Below are 17938 nucleotides of genomic sequence, written 5' to 3'. Positions count from 1 at the left end.
ATTAGTGTTGTCTCCTAGATTATCTAGTGTCTTGTCACCTCCCTTTTTCTGGCTGTTTCCAAGACAGGTTTAAAGGACTACTTGACAGTTTAGACACAGCTGCCAGGACTTCCTGGCTCTTTCAGCTATGATTTGAGTGGGTACTCACTCCAATCTGGGCTTTAGAGTTCCCACTTTTGTGGCAATAATGCTGACATGAGAAGGCACTGAGATCCACATCATTACAAAACTGGTCATATGGCACCCAGCAGAATTTCCTTTGAGAAGGAAACATTTTCTCCTATGTCTTTCTGAAGCTTCCGTTCCACTATGCTCAGTTTTAACTTTCTGAGTGTGTATGGAGCACCTGTCTTCTCAAAATAGGTGACTCCTTTAAAATTTAGAATCTCACACTTGTTAGCTATAATATTAGTGGCCACAGGTCAGGGCCTTTAGAGGCTAATCAAGACTAAACAAATTGCTACCAAACAACAGTAGGTGGTTAAGACTTGACGTTGCCAGTTTATCCACCTTTTTAAAAAAGTATTTTTCAAGATTAAAACATCTAACAACAACTATGGTACAGTTTAACACAAGTCAAAACATGTGATCCCTTTCTATCTGCTTCAGGGCTACAACCTACAGAAAGCTTTTATTGAAAAAACGTCCTTCAAATATCACTGACTACAAACACTTCTGTTTATGGGGAGCAGGAATTCAGCTGCAATACTGCAATTGCACTCCATTTTATCTACATCATCAGCAAAACTGTTTCTATGGACAGAGGACTGGGTTCCTTGCAGGGCAGACCAGAAGCACAGGAGCAGGAGCTATCTTTCCTTGACGTGGCCATTAATGAGGTGGGTTCTGCTGCTCCGTGGCTCAGCCTCATTCCTCTGGATACAGTTGTTGCTTGTGACGTTGCTGAAAGACGTGATCCCGTTTGTCTGCTTTTCCCTCATCTTTTCTCCTTCTTCATCCTTGTCACTTTCTTCTGTGTCACTTCTCATGTCCTTCTCTATCTACAGAAAAATGAGAAGCAATACAGAGGAGTCTGCAGGAGAAGCAGTGCCCCAGGATAAACATTCATTGGCTACTTCAGCCACTTGCCCTCAACACACAGTTCTACCCTGCACTTCAGCTTTTACATGACCTTTGGAAACAGATTCTCTCTGTCTCTTTGATTTCAGCCTCAGTGGAATCCTAGCTGCGACCCTCCTAACTATTAGGAATTTCTAGAAAGGCTGAGAAGCAGCACCAAACCACAGAACCCCAGGGCTGAGGACAACTGAGTCACCTCATCTAGCAGGTTGTGTCCCTGCCCTTTCAGGGGGGTGGAACTAGGGGATTGTTAAGGTCCCTTCCAACCCAAACCATCCCTATGATTCTATGATTCTATGTAAGACTGAGGAAATTCATATTTCTCCTTTGAGAATCAGCATGTGGAAGAAGGATGGGGGGAGGCAATTAATCTAACTTTTTTACATTTTCCAAGGTGATGAGGAGATAGATTCTGGCCACACCTCCCTTGCTTGGCTACAGGATCAGGACAGTTTCAAAGCACACGTTTTGAAGCAAACCAAGAACTTGGCACAAAGCTATTTGACTCTCTTTACATTTAGATTTATATTCCAGTTTTTCCTCCTGCTATAGGCTGAGAGATCTGCTATCCACCTTTGTAAATATTTAATTAATTACCTTAAAAGGAAGACAAAAAAGAAACAATGTGATAAAATGACAGTACAGAAAAAGCAGCTTGGCACCTGCTGCCTTGCCAGGCTGTTTCTGCTCTACAATACAAGATGTCAAAATTAGGGACGAATTCGCAGTGTCAAACTCCTTGTTGGAAAGAGGGTTCTGAGGGAAAGCAACAAACCCCTTCTGCAACACCAGCTTTGGAAACTCCTCAGGGGCATGTGAGCTCCTGCACAGACACTTAGAGTCTCCATTCACCCTGTCTGTTCTTCTGAAGAGATCTCTTGGATCACATTAAGGAGTCTATCTGGTCTAATGGTCTTTCTAGAGATTACAACACCCAAACACAGTTTCAAGAACGTAAACTTGCAGTGAATTCAAACTGCCTTCAAGTACAATACTGGTAGGAGTATCTTCTGTAAACAACCTGGGCTGGATCATTCTGGAATTGGCAGCTCAGGAACTACAAAGTCCTGTGCTATAAGGGAAGCACTTCTGCACTGGCCTCACCAATCATGACAACTTTCCTTACAAATGCAAATCATACTGGATGATGGGATGTGTTGGGATGCTTACTCAGATGTCACTGGCTTTGTTCACAGAAATCTCCCCTGAAACCCAGTCCACTTTTTTCTTGAATCCAAGCATCAGAAATTGATCCAATACTGTAGTGACTCCTACAATTTTTTCTTTTTTCTCTGTCAATGTTACCTGATTGTATATGGGTGCTCCTTTCACCTGTTAGGAATGTACCTGTATAATTTCACTAGGGCAAGAAGGAACCCATCCCAGATGAACCCCTTTTGCTGCCAAGTAGTGTAGGTGGGCCCTCCCTCCCCAGGTGATGTACAGGATAATAAATAAATAAATAACAAATAAATCCATACTGTGCCCTGGAGGATGAACTTGTAGACCATGCGAATGATTAGGCAGGACCAGAAGACATGGAGCAGCTGCAGAATTGTCAGGAGTGTATTCACAAAGTAGTATCCATAGAAGGGTTGGAAGATCTCCATGGAATAATAGTAGGTGTTGTAGAGCACTCTGCAAGACAGAGGAAATTGCAGTGGAGGGAAAGCAATTGTTAGTAGGGCCGTAATTCAGCCCCAGGGAGCTTTAGCCACAGAGGAAGTTTTAGGTCACTTGTCTCCTTCTTACATATAAATGCATGTGAACCAACTCTCAGTTCCCCACCAGAAACAAGCAGGGTGGAGGCACAGCTCAAGGACTCCTCCTCTGCAGTACACCTCAAGACTACTCTGTGAACTCCAAGGCAGACTACCCTAGTTTACCCCAAGGCAGGTCCAACAGCCACATGGCACTGCAGCCCATGCAGAGCACAGGGACTTTAGGCTCCAGGAGTGAAAAGCAAAGGCTTCAGCAGAAGATTGAGCCCCCAGGTGAACAATCCTGTCTCTCAGAAGGCAACTTTTGATTTCCCTTGACTGCAGCAGACTCACGTGTAGGGGAAAATGACCAGGCGACTGATGAGGAAAACAGCTGAGAAGATCAAAAAGAGGCTGTCACAAGTTTTTTTCCACTTCATGTAATTGAATATCTTAGTTGGCTGGAAGGAGAAAGAACAATAAAACAGCAGGCCAACACAGTGCATCTCCACATGCTCCAGGAGACTAATGAGCCAAGTATAACACAATTTGCATGCAGGTAATCATGACTCCTCCTGGCTCTCTGCAGGGCATTCTAGGCTGCGCCAGGAGGTCAGTCCTGAGTTATCTGTGAAACACCATCAAGCTTGGCCCACAGCTAGATCAAAAGACACCCTTTGGCTAAGTGCACCATTGCTAAGCAGGCTTTGCCTGGCAGGTTGGTTGTAGAGCTCACCTCTAGGAAGCAATCAGAAGCATCATGAATCACCATCACAAGTGTCCCAATGCGGATGTAATTGGCACAGTATGAGAAACTGATCAGGAAGATGGTTGCTGCATGATGAACTATCTGCTCCTTGAAGTCCTGCAGGGAAAGGGGGCAGCAGAGAATAAAATACATGATGCATCTTGAGAAGTCTGCAGCAGTTTTCACCTCTCTGTGACACAGTTTGTGTTCTCTACTTCGCAGAGGAGAGGGAAGCCAGTAACTAGGAATGGAAACTCCTGGGAATAAGCAAAGAATGGTCTGCCACCCACACCTCGGCACTATACATGTGCTCTTGGGGATGGTTCTCCTGAGGGTTCAGCTTGGGACCTGTTGGTACCTGCTTCTTCCTTGAGCCTGCCACTCACCTTCCTCTTCACATCAAAAGGCAGGGTGAAGACCAGTGACCAGTAGAAGGAGAGTTCCAGTAGGTAGTACCAGAACACAGAGGGCTGGAGAGGCTGTGAGAGAGAGTGTAACACCCATCAGCTAAAGTAGAGCAAGGGCTGGTAGTGAAGACTATTTCCTAGGCAAAAGAATATCAGACAATCAAATGAACAAAAATGGTTCTTGCAGCTTCAGGGGGAAATACTTCAACTGAACAACTTAGTTACTCAACATGAGCCAACTGGTGCACTTGCATCCCAGAAAGCCAATGGTGTCCTGGGCTGCATCAAAAGAAGTTTGGCCAGCAGGTCGAGGAGGTCATTCTCCCCCTCTACTCTGCTCTTGTGAGACCCCACCTGGATCACTGTGTCCAGTTCTGGAGCCCCCAACATAAGAAGGACATGGAGCTCCTGAAGAAAGTCCAGATGAGGGTGAGAAAACTGATCAGAGGCTGGAGCAGCTCCCCTGTGAATACAGGCTGAGGGAGTTGGGGTTGTTCAGCCTGGAGAAGAGGAGGCTCCCAGGTGACCTTCTAGTGGCTTTCCAGTACCTGAAGGGCCTACAAGAAAGCTGGGGCAGGACTTTTTGCACAGGCATGTAGTGAGAGGACAAGGGGCAATGGTTTAAAACTTGAAGAGGGAGATTTAGATTAGATACTAGGAGGAAATTGTTGGGTGTGAGGGTGGTAAGAGCCTGGCCCAGGTTGCCCAGGGAAGCTGTGGCTGCCCCATCCCTGGCAGTGTTGAAGGGCAGGTTGGATGGGGCTTGGAGCAGCCTGGGCTGCTGGGAGGTGTCCCTGCCTGCACCCCCCTGTGGGGGATCTAGATGATCTTTAAGGTCCCTTCCAACCCAAACCCTTCTATGATTCTATGAAATGTTATCTGTGCTGATAGTAGGGGAAATTCTACTTTACTGCACCATGTGGAACATTACGTGGAACATAAAACCATGTGGTTTTTCATCCAGAAGGTGGTTGAGCACTGGAACCAGCTCCCCAGGGCAGTGGTCACAGCACCAAGGCTGCCTGAGTTCAAGAAGCCTTTGGATGATGCTCTCAGGCACATGGGGTGATTCTTGGGGTGCCCTACACAGGGACAGGAGTTGGACTCGTGATCCTGATGGGTCCCTTCCAACTCAGCTGATTCTATAATTCTATGATTCAAGGACATGCTTAAGACACCCTGTGCCCTACCACAGATTTTTCAGTTTAATTAAACTCATGAGTGGAAATTAGAGGCTCAGTGTGAATGGTAATCTACATTCTCTGGGTAATTTTTCAGAGGTTTTACAGCTGGAAAACTAAAAGCTTAGACCCACTCAGCACAATAGGTGCTGTTTATCAAATAATTTTTCACTGTTGTAACCCTATATATCCTCAAACCTGAACCTATTTGATAGAAAAAATTTACTATGACTGAAGAGGCTTTGCAATTAAGGCTTTCGAAATAATTATGGAGTTTGGTGCTCCTAATTACCCATTTTTTGGGCTTTCTCTACCAAAGGTGTTGATTTATGGCATGCATAGATTTTAGTTTGCTCTTCATTGAAGCACCAGGGATTGGCCACAAGAGGAAGCACAGCTGGATGCACTGGTGCTACCACGGGAGACATTAACATCTCCCAGGCTGGTATGTGCTGTTCTCTCTCAGAAGGTTATCCAAACAGGAACTCTGGATCAGAGTGATTCTTTCCCCCAAAGATAAGATTATTTGGGAGAAATGGCATTTTTTGGGTCAGTGTCTGTAGCACAGGGCACATTCTGTTTAGTAGGAATTGCATTTAACACATTCTTTGTTCCTGCTAATACACAGGCTTGTCCTTGACCTTTCTTGCTCTTTGCCAATGGGTAGCTCTGGTTTTAGAATCATCAAGGTTGGGAAAGACCTTCAAGATCCTCAAGTCTAACTATCTACCCTATAACCCCTAACTACTAAACCATCTCCTGCAACACCACATCTACCTTGATTTTTAACATCTCCAGGGATGGTGCCTCTACCATCTCCCTAGGCAGCCTGTTCCAAGGCCTCACCACTCTTTCTGTGAATAAATTTGTCCAAATATCCGAGTAGTGGTTTTACACTGAAAGAGGGGAGATGATAGATAACAGGAACAAATTCTTCACCATGAGGGTAGTAAGGTGCTGGAGCAGGTTGCCCAGGGAGGTTGTGGCTGCCCCCTCCCTGGAGGTGTTCAAGACCAGGTTGGATGAGGCTTGTGCAGCCTGGTCTGGTGGGAGGTGTCCCTGCTCATAGTAGGGAGGTTGGAACCTGATGATCTTTAATGTCCTTTCCAACCTTCACCATTCTGTGATTCTATGACCTGCCATCCAACCAGTTTTATATCCAGCAAAGTGTGTGCACATCCAAGCCACGAGCAGCCAGCTTCTCCAGGAAAATGCTGTGGGAAACCTTGTCAAAGGCCTTGCTGAAGTTAAGGTAGACAACATCCACAGCCCTTCCCTCATCCTATAAGTGTGTCACCCTGTCATAGAAGGAGATGAGGGGAGTCAAACAGGACCTGCTCTTCAGGAACCCATACTGACTGGGCCTGATCACCTGGTTGTTCTGCATGCACTGCATAACGGTGCTCAGGATGATCTGCTCCATCAGCTTCACTGCTAGACTAAGTGAGACTAACAGGCCTGTAATTTCCCAGATCATCCTTACATCCCTTCTTTTATATGGGGTAACACTGGCTGATTTCCAATCTGCTGGTACCTCCCCAGTCAGCCAGGACTGCTGACAAATTATGGAAAAAGGCTTGGTGAGCACACCCACCAGCTCTTCCACCACTCTTGGGTGCATCCCATCCAGCCCCATAGATCTGTGCATGTTTGTGTGGTGCAGCAGGTCACTGACCATCTCCCCCTGGATTGTGAGGGGATTGCTCTGCTCCTGGTCCCTGTCCCCTAGTTTAGGGAGTTTGATTCCCTCAACATAACTGGTCCTGTTACTAAAGACTGAGGCAAAGAAGTCATTAAGCACCTCAGCCTTTTCCTCATCATTCATCACCATGTTTTCTCCTGCATCTAATAGGGGATGGAGGGTCTCCCTGGTCTTTCTTTTGTTGTTAATACATTTATAGAAGCTTTTCCTGTTGTGCTTTACCATGGAAACAAGATTAATTACTAGCTGGTCCTTGGACCTTCTCATTCCCTCCCTGCAGAGCCTCACAGCATTTCTGCAGACATCATGACTGGCCTACCCCTTCCTCCAAAGGCCATAGATTATCTTTTTCTCCCTGAACACCAGCCAAAGCTCCCTGTTCAGCCAGCCTGGTCTTCTCTGCCACTGGCTCACCCTACAGCACATGGGGACAGCCTGCTCCTGTGCCTTCAGGACTTCCTCCTTGAAGAGCATCCAGCCTTCCTGGATGCCTAAACCCTTCAAAGCAGATTCCCAAGGGATTCTGGCAATCAGGGTGTTGAACAAGGTAAACTTTGCCCTTTGGAAGTCTAGGGTGGCAGTTTTGCTGTCTCCCTTCCTGGCACCTCTAAGAATAGAGAACTCTAACAATGCATGGTTGCTGTGCCCAAGACAGCCTCCAACTGTCACATCTACCAGCTCTCCCCTGATCACAAAGAGCAGGTCTAGCAGGGCACCTTGCCTGGTTGGTTCACTCACCAGCTGTGTCAGGAAGTTATCTTCGATGCATTCCAGGAACCTCCGGGACTGTTCCCTCTCTGCTGTGTTGTAGTTCCAGCAGACATCAGGGAAATTGAAGTCCCCTCAAGAACAAGGGCAAATGACCACAAGATTTCACCCAGGTATTTATAGAACAGCTCATCCACCTCACTGCCCTGCTTGGGAGGTCTATAACAGACTCCCACAGCAATATCTGCTGGCCTTGCCCCTAAACCTGATCCAAACACACTCTACCTTGTCATCATTATAGTCTACTTCTAGACATTCATCACAATTCCTAATATACAGAGAAACCCCACCTCCTTCCTTGTCCTCCTGAAGACCTGGCAGCCATCACCCATGGCATTCCAGCTGTATGAGTCCCACCATGTTTCTGTGATAGACACTAGGTCATACTTTCCTGCTGCATTGGCTTTCCATGGCAAGGTTATGGCAGTTGGGGGGCTGCAGGGGTAACTTCTGGGAGAAGATGCCAAACGCTGCCCCATGTCCAACAAAGCCAGTGCCAGCCAGCTCCAAGATGGACTCACCACTGGCCAAAGGTGGGCCCATCAGTGATGGTGGCAGCCCCTCTGTGAGATCATATCTAAGAAATATGCTGTGTAAGAGCATCTGGGAGAGAGGAGTGGGAATATGTGAGAGAAACAACTCTGCAGACACCAAGGTTCGTGAAGAAGGAGGAAGAGGAGGTGCTCCAGGTGCCAGAGAAGATTCCCTTGCATTTAATTCAGTGCCCTCTCTTTTGTCACTAATATAAACTTATTTTCCAAAGATACTGAATGACAACACATGATTTATAACAGCAGTTTTCCCTCTTGCATGACTCACCTGCTGTGGATATCCTGTCCAGCACTCTCTATGGTCCCACAGCCAAGGCTTCTGGAAATAAAATGCAACATGAATGTGAGAATACCAGAGGACTTCTCTTATCAACTGACTTACTCCTTTAGTTTGTTACTATTACAGACATTCTTGTGTTTTACTACAGGCAGAGCTGGTCACAATGTCTGGAATTCAGTTGCCAAGAGGTTTACACCGGGAGAACTTGAAGTTGCTTGTGATGTTGCCATTTTGTGGCTGTTGCAGGGAAATTTCATCTGCTGTTTCACCCAGTTCAAACTAAAATAGCTCACAGAAGATTTCTACCAACTTGTTTGGGATGCTGGTGGTGAATTTTGAATATATTGAAATATTTTTACACCTATTTCATTAAGAATCTTTGTGGTTTGGAGAACAACCCTTAAATGTGGTAAGAAGGCTGACAACTTGCATGACCCTCTAACAGTGAGGATCATGCTGCAGTCTGTTAAGAACTGAATCTCTGAAAAGACCATACTTTGTTTACACTTCATAGAAAATTGGTAATTTAGGACCTGGCAGCTTTGAAACATCCATTGAAACATGGTAACTAAAGTCCTCAAGAATTCCTGCTTGGAGCATGATCTGAACCTTTGCTGTGCCCAGATCTGATCAGAGTAGAGTGATGTCCCATCGGTCAGGGTAATTTTCTGTCACAGCTCTACAAGGCTCCAGATATCAGAGCAAAGAACAAGAAGACATTTCTCTCACTGAGCATCTGCTGGTACTTGAGCAATACAGGAGGGAAGCCAAAGCAGTGTTTTATGAGCAGTGGTAACGAGCAGACACAGGCTCCTCCTGGCTGGGAGTGGGGCTGGGTGTAGAGTCACAGGTACAGGACTAGGAAAGATGTGTGATAATCAGAGAGGAGGACAAAGCAAAAACTCTGAAACAACTGTGTCACACTGTGTTACCTAAATAGGAAATGAACCCCAGATCCCTGAATTTCATCATTCCTCTACTTCCAGTAAATAAGCCTGTTTCCTGGTGGCCTGCTGTGAGATATGCTATGAGATATGACTGCTATGTGCTGTTTCCCTGACTTGTAGGACAGAGGTTTTTGCCTCCAGTCTAAAGCTACTAATAAAGAATTTAAACATTTGCTTTTTTCTATGGAAAGAAGGGCATGTCACAAAACCAACTGCATTGCAAAATAATGAAATGTCACAAGCAAATAAGTCTTGTCACATTAATTCTTTGATCTTATTTTAATGTACTCATTTTAGTACAAGTGAGGAAACAGAATAACATGCTGTTTGCTACAGGATCTAGAGCTGTTTTTTGTGTGAAAACTGGAAGATGTGTGCTGAATAAAGACTTTCATGAAAAGTCAAGATGATCTTTCACTCTGTCCTGATTTGGGTCAGGATGAAGCCAATTTTCTTTCTACTGATTTTTACTTTTGGTGGAACCTCTTTTCAGCAGCACACTGGCTGAAATTAACAGCAAGTTTTCCAACCAGTAGGCTGATAATTCAATATTTATAGTTACTGCTGAGACATCAAGGCCTCTTTGCTCTTCTTGTCAAAGCTGCTGCTTTGGACACTAAAAGAGCGGAAGGGTCACATCTACAACCCTCCAGCAGGGAGGAGCAGACTAGACAGGTGACCAAAATTGGCCAAATGGGAGTATTCTGTTCCATATGTGTCATACTCATTATAAATGGAGGGATCATAGAAGTCAAGCTCTCTTTTGTCCATAGCTGATGTCCAAGAAGGATCCCACAGGCCTACCTCCTTTGGTCCCTAGGCCTGTGTGGTCCTGGCCCTCATCCCTCTGCTCTCAGCTCCTGTGTGAACTTTTTCAGGACTACTCATGGCTCAGGAAAGTGCTGTGAGAGTTGCTGGGGGTGAGGGGAGGTGATGGGGGTTTTGCACATTTCTGAACATATTTGTATATATTTGTATGCATTTTCTTTTATCACTACTATTTCATTAAAGCTGTCGAGTTTAGTTTTCAATCTGGAAGCCTCCCTCCTTATCTTTAATCTGTATCCCTTCCCTTGCCTGGGTGGGAGGGCATAGAGAGCTTTATTGGAATTTGTTTAATTGCAAGCCCAGTGTTAAACTGGGACACGTTCCTAGAATGGTCAGATAACATCAGATCAGGATTTTGCCCCTTGTTGCTACAGGGCTCTTGTCCCCATGCTAAGCGGCTCATCCAAACCAAACTTGCATAGCTGGCTCAATGAATAGCCTTGTATTTGGATCCACAAATCTACAGTTGGGACTGAAATGTCTTCACTTCTCTGCCAGTTCATCCTGTAATCCAAAGTATCTTCTGCCAGCTGCTAAGTGAGAATAAAAGTTCAAAGTTCTTCACTTGTTACAATACAGAGCAGTTACAACCATAGTTTGCACATGGTGTCTTGGGATCTGCAGATTTTCCATTACTTAATGTGCTGGTTTGGTGGGGTTTTTTGGTAGTGTGGGAGGGGCCCCAGGGGTGGCTCTGTAAAAAGCTGAGAAGCTCCCCCTGCTCCAAAACCATCCAAAATCCACTAGAGGGACAACAGATGCACCTCTGCCATTAACATACGAAAGAACTGAGATGAGAGCTGAGCAGAGCCAGCAGCTGGAAGAGCAGAGCTGGAGAGGCAGAGGGTGCTGGTGGTTGGTGAGGAGGAAGGGAAAGTAGGTGCCTGAGCTTCACTACAACCATGGTGAGAAGAATGTGGTGGAACATTCCCTGGAGGCACCAGGAGGGTTTAACGTGGCCAGTGGACTTGGATTTTGTGGCGAGTGGACTTGGATTTGCTGCCTGTGAAGCCCCCAGGCCAGGGGAGGTGCCTGTTCCCAAACAGCCTGTGACTTGGGGAAGCAGGGCAGGACTGTGAGGAATCCTTCTTCTTGAGGAGGAAGAAGCAGCAGGAACCACCAGCCTGTGAACTGACTCCAAACCACATCCCCTTGTGCCGCTGGGAGGAAGGAGGGAGAGAAGCCGGGAACAAAGGGATTTGGGCCTGGGAAGAAGGGAGGGGTGGGGTGAGGTGTGTGAGCCCTGTTCTGGGGGTGTCTGTGTCCTGTGGGCATTGATTAGTGTGAAATTAAATTATTATTTTTCCACAAGTTGAGTCTGTTTTGCCTGGGACTTCAACTGGTGAAGAACCCTCCTTGTCCTTTGTCTCGACCCATCAGCTTCTAGTTGGGTTTGTCCTCCCCATCCCAGGGTGTGTGAGGGGGAGCTGAGTGAGCTGCCATGGGGCGGGTGCTTTGTTGTCGTGTTGGGTCCAAACCAGGACAGAAGGTGCCAGTGCAGACTTTTGCAGAGCTCACCTAGGGATCTGGATTAAACAAAGGCACCAGGGGAACCTTTCAAGCCCAGCCAGAGGATGACTCAGGCCCCTCGTCACAGCTTAGTGATTATGAATGGCCTCTATTACATCTTCTGCCTGTTGAGGCAGTTCAATTTATATCAAGAGATTATTTATCAAATCATTATTTATGAAATCAGAGAAAAGGCAGAACCATGAGCCAGAACCAATCAAATCTTGGGTAAAGAAAATAAAATTAATGAATAACGTTATTAAATTGCTTTTTATGCTCCAAAAGAAGCCTGAGTTTTTTATCTTAATGGGGTATTGGGTACAAAAAAACCAGACCCTGCAGCTTCCATCTCAGGTAAGTGTTTCATTTCTACCCCACAGAAATGTAGTTTTATAATCACAATTGACTTCTGCTTTGCAAGAAGAAGAGAAAACCTGGTTTTGAGCTGGAGCTTTAAGAATAAACATGGCCCAATACGCTGTGCAGAGGATACACACTGATCCGGTGGGAAAACCTCTACAAGAAGGTCTGAAAGGACAAGTTTGTCAACTAAACCTGCCATTCTCGCAGGCACTGGCTGGGTAGGACAGCAGGTGGCACTGCTTGTGTACTCACATCGTACAGCTCAGCAAGGCCGGTGAGGAAAGAAATGGTGTAAAACGTAAACCTCCAGCTACAAACAAACAAAACAAAGTATGTTAGAATCCCATTAACTAAACACAAAACTGCAATTCTGTGCACTAATCACACTCATTGAAAGAATGACACTATTGAGGCAAGGACATCTATTCATATGTTCAAGGTTTGCTCTGAAAATCACAGGAGTGGCACTTTGCATGTTATGAACACATTGAACAGACTTCATAAAAAGCAACACTTCTGCTTTAGAAATGGCAGAAAATAAGAGTCCTGTGACCAGAACAACTCAGATAATCATACCAAACCTTCTCAGCTCTAGCAGATGCATTTGTAAAAGTCAAACAGTGCCAATCTCTCTCCTAGGCTTCAGGAGAAAAGGCAGGCTGAATTAATTACTGTGTGAAGTACTGTCCTGTGCATTCTCAGCCAGGAGCTGGTTATGATTTACCCACATCAAACCGCCTCCTGAATTACACATGAACTGCTTGCCAGAGTGAGTGGACAGACACAGGTCACACTGAACACACACACATGTAGTAAGGAATGAGAAGAATTTCATCCCAACAGAATAAACAAGTTGTTAATATACTAAACACAGAAAATCTGCAAAGGAGTCAAACCATTTAAACCAGTGCCCTAATTTCCAAAAATCTCCATAACAAATCAGAATTAATTCTATTTTGAGAGAGAGATTCTACATGCCAGTGAAACCCCCAGGAGCTCCAAGACAAACATGAACTGTTCAAAGCTACTACATCAGAAAAACACTTTCTGCAGAGTGCAAATGGTGATAGAGGACGGGTGGAAGGACACCATCCTAAGTGGGTTGAGTCAGAAAATAATTTACTGCTTATTAATTACTACAAGTCAGCTTAGTGCAGGGAGAATGCAGATTTCATCTAAGCATGGTTGCTTTACAACTCCTTGACCACAGATTTTGTAAATATTTCTAACTGCAACTTTCTGGAATATTATAAATAAGTAATACACATCCTTTGTTTTCTTTTTTTCTTTTTCAATTAGGGAGATTTAGGTAGAGGTTTTGAATTAGAAGTTGAGTACTAGATGGATGATTAGCTAAATGTTGATGCCTATCCTATGAAGAGACACTATTAAATACATGAACAGCACAGCAAGTTTAATAGTTTTGTTAATCTCTGTTTCTTTCCTGGGAGAACCTACTTCCTTACACAAAAACCACAGCAGCGACTCACAAATCGGGCATTTCAACCAAGCCCAGGAGAATCATCCTTGTCTGAGGAAGGCCTGGCCAGGAGTAACATTCACACAACTGGCTGATGTGAGATTAATTTTGTACTTCCACATAATAAGAAGGATTTTGACAGAACTATTTCTAAGAAGAGTTTTGCTCTTTGGAAAACACAAACTTTCAAATAGACCCTTTTTTTCTGCCATGACAGGAGGGTGCTGGTTTTTGACTTTCAGGATTCTGAAGACAACTGACAGCAGAATGCAATCCACCCATTGCCTGTGAGTTCTGGCAGCAACAGCATGCAGGACAGTTGCAGAAAAGAGGCAGCAGAAGGAATTAGCTTGCAGTGAGGCAAAGGGAGGTCATGGAAAAGGCAACAGAAAGGCTGACTATTTTGGAGGCACTGAAACCGCAGCAAAGCAGCAGGAAGAACAAGATGCAACAAGATGGGAGTTTTTTCAGGTACAATTGTGTTTCAAAGAATGCCAGTCTTACAAAGTCAGAAACAGAAGCCCTATGAGGAATGAAGGCAAGATGGGAGTAAAAGGAGAGTTAGGAGTGAAAATTAAGGGGAAAAGCAAAAAAAGGTTCCATAACAGAGAAGCAGCAGAGAGTTGCAGAAGAACCAGATGGGGCAGGGAAGACCCAGACTGGAGAGCAGGGGGAAGGCATGGAGCTGGGATGCTCTCTGAAGAGGGCAGAGTGGCCCAGAGCTGTGTGTGGAGCTCAGCTCTGCTGAAAGGCCCCTGCTGCTCACGGCTTGTGCTCCCACTCACCAGGCCTCACAGAACTTCTTGGACAGGCTGGGTCGGTCTGTGTTCCTCCGGTGCCGGAACCACCTCTCTGTCTTCCTCACTGGCTGGTTGCACTGTTTGGCCAAACTGATCAGCTCATCCTGGAAAACAGGTGGGGCAGCAGGTCAGATCCAGGTCTGAAGGTCAGAAAGGGTTTACTGACTACAGAGCCCAGATGGAGGCTCCTGGCAAGCCCAAATCTGTTTGGGCTAAGGCATCTTTCAGAAAGCAGATAGCAGACCTCAGATAGCAGAAAATCTTTCTATTCCCCCCATAAGCTGACAGGCTGAGGAAGTTGGGGTTGTTCAGCCTAGAGAAGAGGAGGCTCCATGGTGACCTTATAGGAACTTTCCAATATCTGAAGGGGCCTACAAGAAAGCTGGGGTAGGGCTTTTTAATACACAGATGTGTAGCGAGAGCACAAGTGGCAATGGTTTGAAGCTTAAAGAGGGGAGAGTCAGGAGAATCAGGAGATTCAGGGAGAGGGGAAAGAACTTGGAAAAAGTTCTTTCCTGTGAGGGTGGTGAGATGCTGGAACACGTTGCCCAAGGAAGCTGTGGCTGCCCCATCCCTGGAGGTGTTGAAGGGCAGGTTGGATGGGGCTTGGAGCAACCTGGGCTGGTGGGAGGTGTCCCTGCCCAGGCAGGGGGTTGGAACTTGATAATCTTTAAGGTCCCTTCCAACCCAAGCTATTCTATGGTTCTATGATTCTATTACTTTAATGTGAACTTGTCCAGTTTCAACTTTCAAATTCTGGTGTCATATCCCTTAAATCTGTCACTAGAAGAAAGATTTACTGCAGTTTAAGTAGTTTGTAAAGTTCTGCACTAAATTTCCTCACACCTTTCAGCATTCCAAGGCCGTATCAGCCAGTAACCTGTGTCAGGCACACAAGCAACACCATTTTCCTACTGGATATTTTCCTGTCTTAGGAAACCTATTAGGGATAATTTTTCTATAGTTTTTTCTATAGATTACCCACAAAAAACCTGCTATTACCTTCCTTCTTGTCCATAGGCTCTGAAGAGCTTGTCATGTTTTATATTCCTTCTGGAAGTGTCACCACGGATATTTTTTAAGTAAAGCAACAGTTTTTCATGGAATGCATTTACCTTAATGGTGTCATGTGAGAGTGACCTACACAGTCCAAGAATGTTGTACAAAAGTATGTCCATTACCAAGATTCATATGTGTCTCTTTCCACTCTTACTTAGTGACTTCTGTTCTTGTGGTGGAGACAAATGAAGACATTAATTTGTATTTCCCAGCTGCTCCATCATGTGGAAGTCTTCCCAAGAAGAAGGCTGCTGAGAACAGCCAAAATATCACCTTGTATTGGACAAGTAAAAGCTTGGTGTTTGAGAGCTCATGGTGGAGGGAGGAAGCTAGAAGACTGGCTGAGGTGTAGCTGGTGATGCAGGGGCAGGCAGCAGCCCACTGCACTGCTCTTGCTCCACTGCTGTCAGGAGGCTAGTAGTGAGGATACACTCCTGGATCAGGTTCTCTGGGATAAAAGTGCCAGCTTTGGTGCCATGTGGCTGCAGGCAAAGCTGTGGGGAAAACCTGCTTGCAAAGCTAGGGCTTGAGTTAGATCTCTGTGACAGGAGCGGTTTTACTGAAAAATGTGCATATTCCACAGATGGACAGACAAGAGGAAGGGCAGGGACCTTCTCTGGCAGGTGTTCCCAAGAACACTGCTTCCCACTGCCAGAGAGAAAGGCTGGCTGTGCAACCCAGATGAACGCCTTCATTTTTCTTTTAGCCTCTATTCTTTTACTTTTAACCTCGTACTAAACGTCCTGGAGCTCCACATGCCTCACTGCACCACAAACCATGCTGCTCCAGCCCTGTCAAGGCAGCAAGGTGCCTGTGCCAGGAACATCCCCTGGGAGTGGAACACCAGCCCCCTGCTCATTCATCCTTGGCAAGGGTTCATAGCTGTTGCTTCAAGGCCCAGGAAGCCTGCAAAAAAGGAGCTGAAAGAAAATCTAAATCCTTCCCCTCCCCCAGGGGTCACATCCAGGGACTTCACTGACAAATTTAAACCTGCCAGACAATTCAAAATCCTGCCAGTGCTTTTTCCCTCAGCAGCAGTCATGATAACTCTGGATTATTTTACCCAGTTCTTCAAGGTCACTCTTTTAATCTTTGGAAATCTACCCACCATTTGTGTCTGCAGTTTTCTAGTGCTCCTTACAGTCTCTGTGATGACTCAAACTCACGGATTTCTCATGAGAAACTCATGGGAAAAAGTTACCCACCCCAGAACTAGGAGCATCAAGCAATCCAGACCTGCTGAGCTGCATGGACTAGTACCATGGGAGTTAAGGCAGCTGATGTGACAGGGATTTGCTGATATATGAAAAGAAGCCATCACAGAATCCCTGAATGTCTGGGATTGGAAAGGATCTCTGAAGGTCATCTGGTCCAACCCCTTGCTCAAACAGAGCTTGTTGTCGAAGATCATGTCCAGATGGCTTTTGAGTATCCCCAAGGGTACAGACTCCACAACTTCTCTCGGCTACCTGTTCCAGTGCTTGGTCACCCTCACAGTAATAAAGTGTTTCCTGATGTTCAGACAGTTCAGATGTTTCCTGTGTTTCAGTTTGTGCCATGCATAAGGTAAATACAAGAGGCAACAGTTATCATAATTTCCTAACACTTTCTTGCCCATAGAAGTTTGGGATTTAAATGTTTGGAATGCTGCCTGTAGAAAGCTGCTCCTCCTATATGTTCAGAAGCAGAACTGATAGCTGTTGATAGGTAATTTCAGAATGACCACTGCAGCTGGCTGGTGTCTGGTGGCCAGTGCTTCCTGCTGCTTTCTTGAGCTTTCTGATATAAGCACCATTCCTGAAATTCAGCATTCCAAATGTGATTTTATTTGACTAAACACACAAGGGCTAAATCTAGAGGAAAGCAAAGGAAGAAAGGACCCACCTGCTCAGGGTTCTTGCAACATGTACTGTAGAATGTTTCCAGTATGGGGTTGGGCTGAGCTTTTGGTTTCTGCTTGTCTCTCACACCCAGTTTGGTACAGAGGGGCAGGGCTATGGCTCTGGAAAGCAAAAGATAAAGGATCAGCCAAAATATAAAACAGTCATTTCTGGTACGGCAGCACTTTTAAAACATGATGTAGTGCATTAGAGCTGCCTCCCACATTTTGAATCTAAGCACAAATATGTCAAGTAGATAAGATAAAGCAGGTAAATAAACTAAGAAGAAAAAAACCCAAACTTACAGCAGAAACAGCAGGATTTGTATTCTGCTGTGCTGGGTCCTGTGCTGTAATATCCCAAATGATATGAGGTTGGAAATGCTACATCCTGCATTGTCAAGTTCTGACTCCACTGCGCTTGTCTCTAAGACTATGGCATGAAGCCCAGCCTTTCAGGGACAGTTATGATACCACTGGTCCTTGGCTTGCCTGCAGTTTATGCCAAGTACCACAATGACAATAAGACCTAAATGTTGTTCAGTGCTTGATCTAAAACATGGAATATCCATGGCATCTACATGAACTAGGAATCTGGCTTGAGTCAAGAGGGAGGCTGTACCAGATGGGTGGTATTAACACAGAAGAAATGTCCT

At 45.4% G+C, this 17938-nt stretch overlaps 1 protein-coding gene across 1 annotated transcript in view; it reads right to left on the bottom strand.

Moving 5' to 3' along the window:
* Positions 1-809: 809 nt before the first annotated feature.
* The window catches only part of CERS4 (ceramide synthase 4), a 46822-nt gene continuing 29693 nt past the window's right edge, over positions 810-17938 (bottom strand). Inside the window, exons 4-10 of the mRNA XM_010007260.1 lie at positions 12317-12374; positions 8406-8456; positions 3915-4007; positions 3517-3645; positions 3135-3241; positions 2562-2718; positions 810-1001 (exon numbers count right to left, since the gene is read on the bottom strand). Coding sequence (XP_010005562.1) covers positions 810-1001; positions 2562-2718; positions 3135-3241; positions 3517-3645; positions 3915-4007; positions 8406-8456; positions 12317-12374 — 787 coding nt within the window. The remainder of the gene's footprint in view (positions 1002-2561; positions 2719-3134; positions 3242-3516; positions 3646-3914; positions 4008-8405; positions 8457-12316; positions 12375-17938) is intronic.

Source organism: Chaetura pelagica, unplaced genomic scaffold (assembly GCF_000747805.2).
Source record: "Chaetura pelagica isolate M959 unplaced genomic scaffold, ChaPel_1.0 scaffold441, whole genome shotgun sequence".
Lineage (NCBI taxonomy): Eukaryota > Metazoa > Chordata > Aves > Apodiformes > Apodidae > Chaetura > Chaetura pelagica.
The sequence above is the reverse complement of the archived record's forward strand: the minus strand, read 5'-3'. Positions and strand labels throughout refer to the sequence as shown.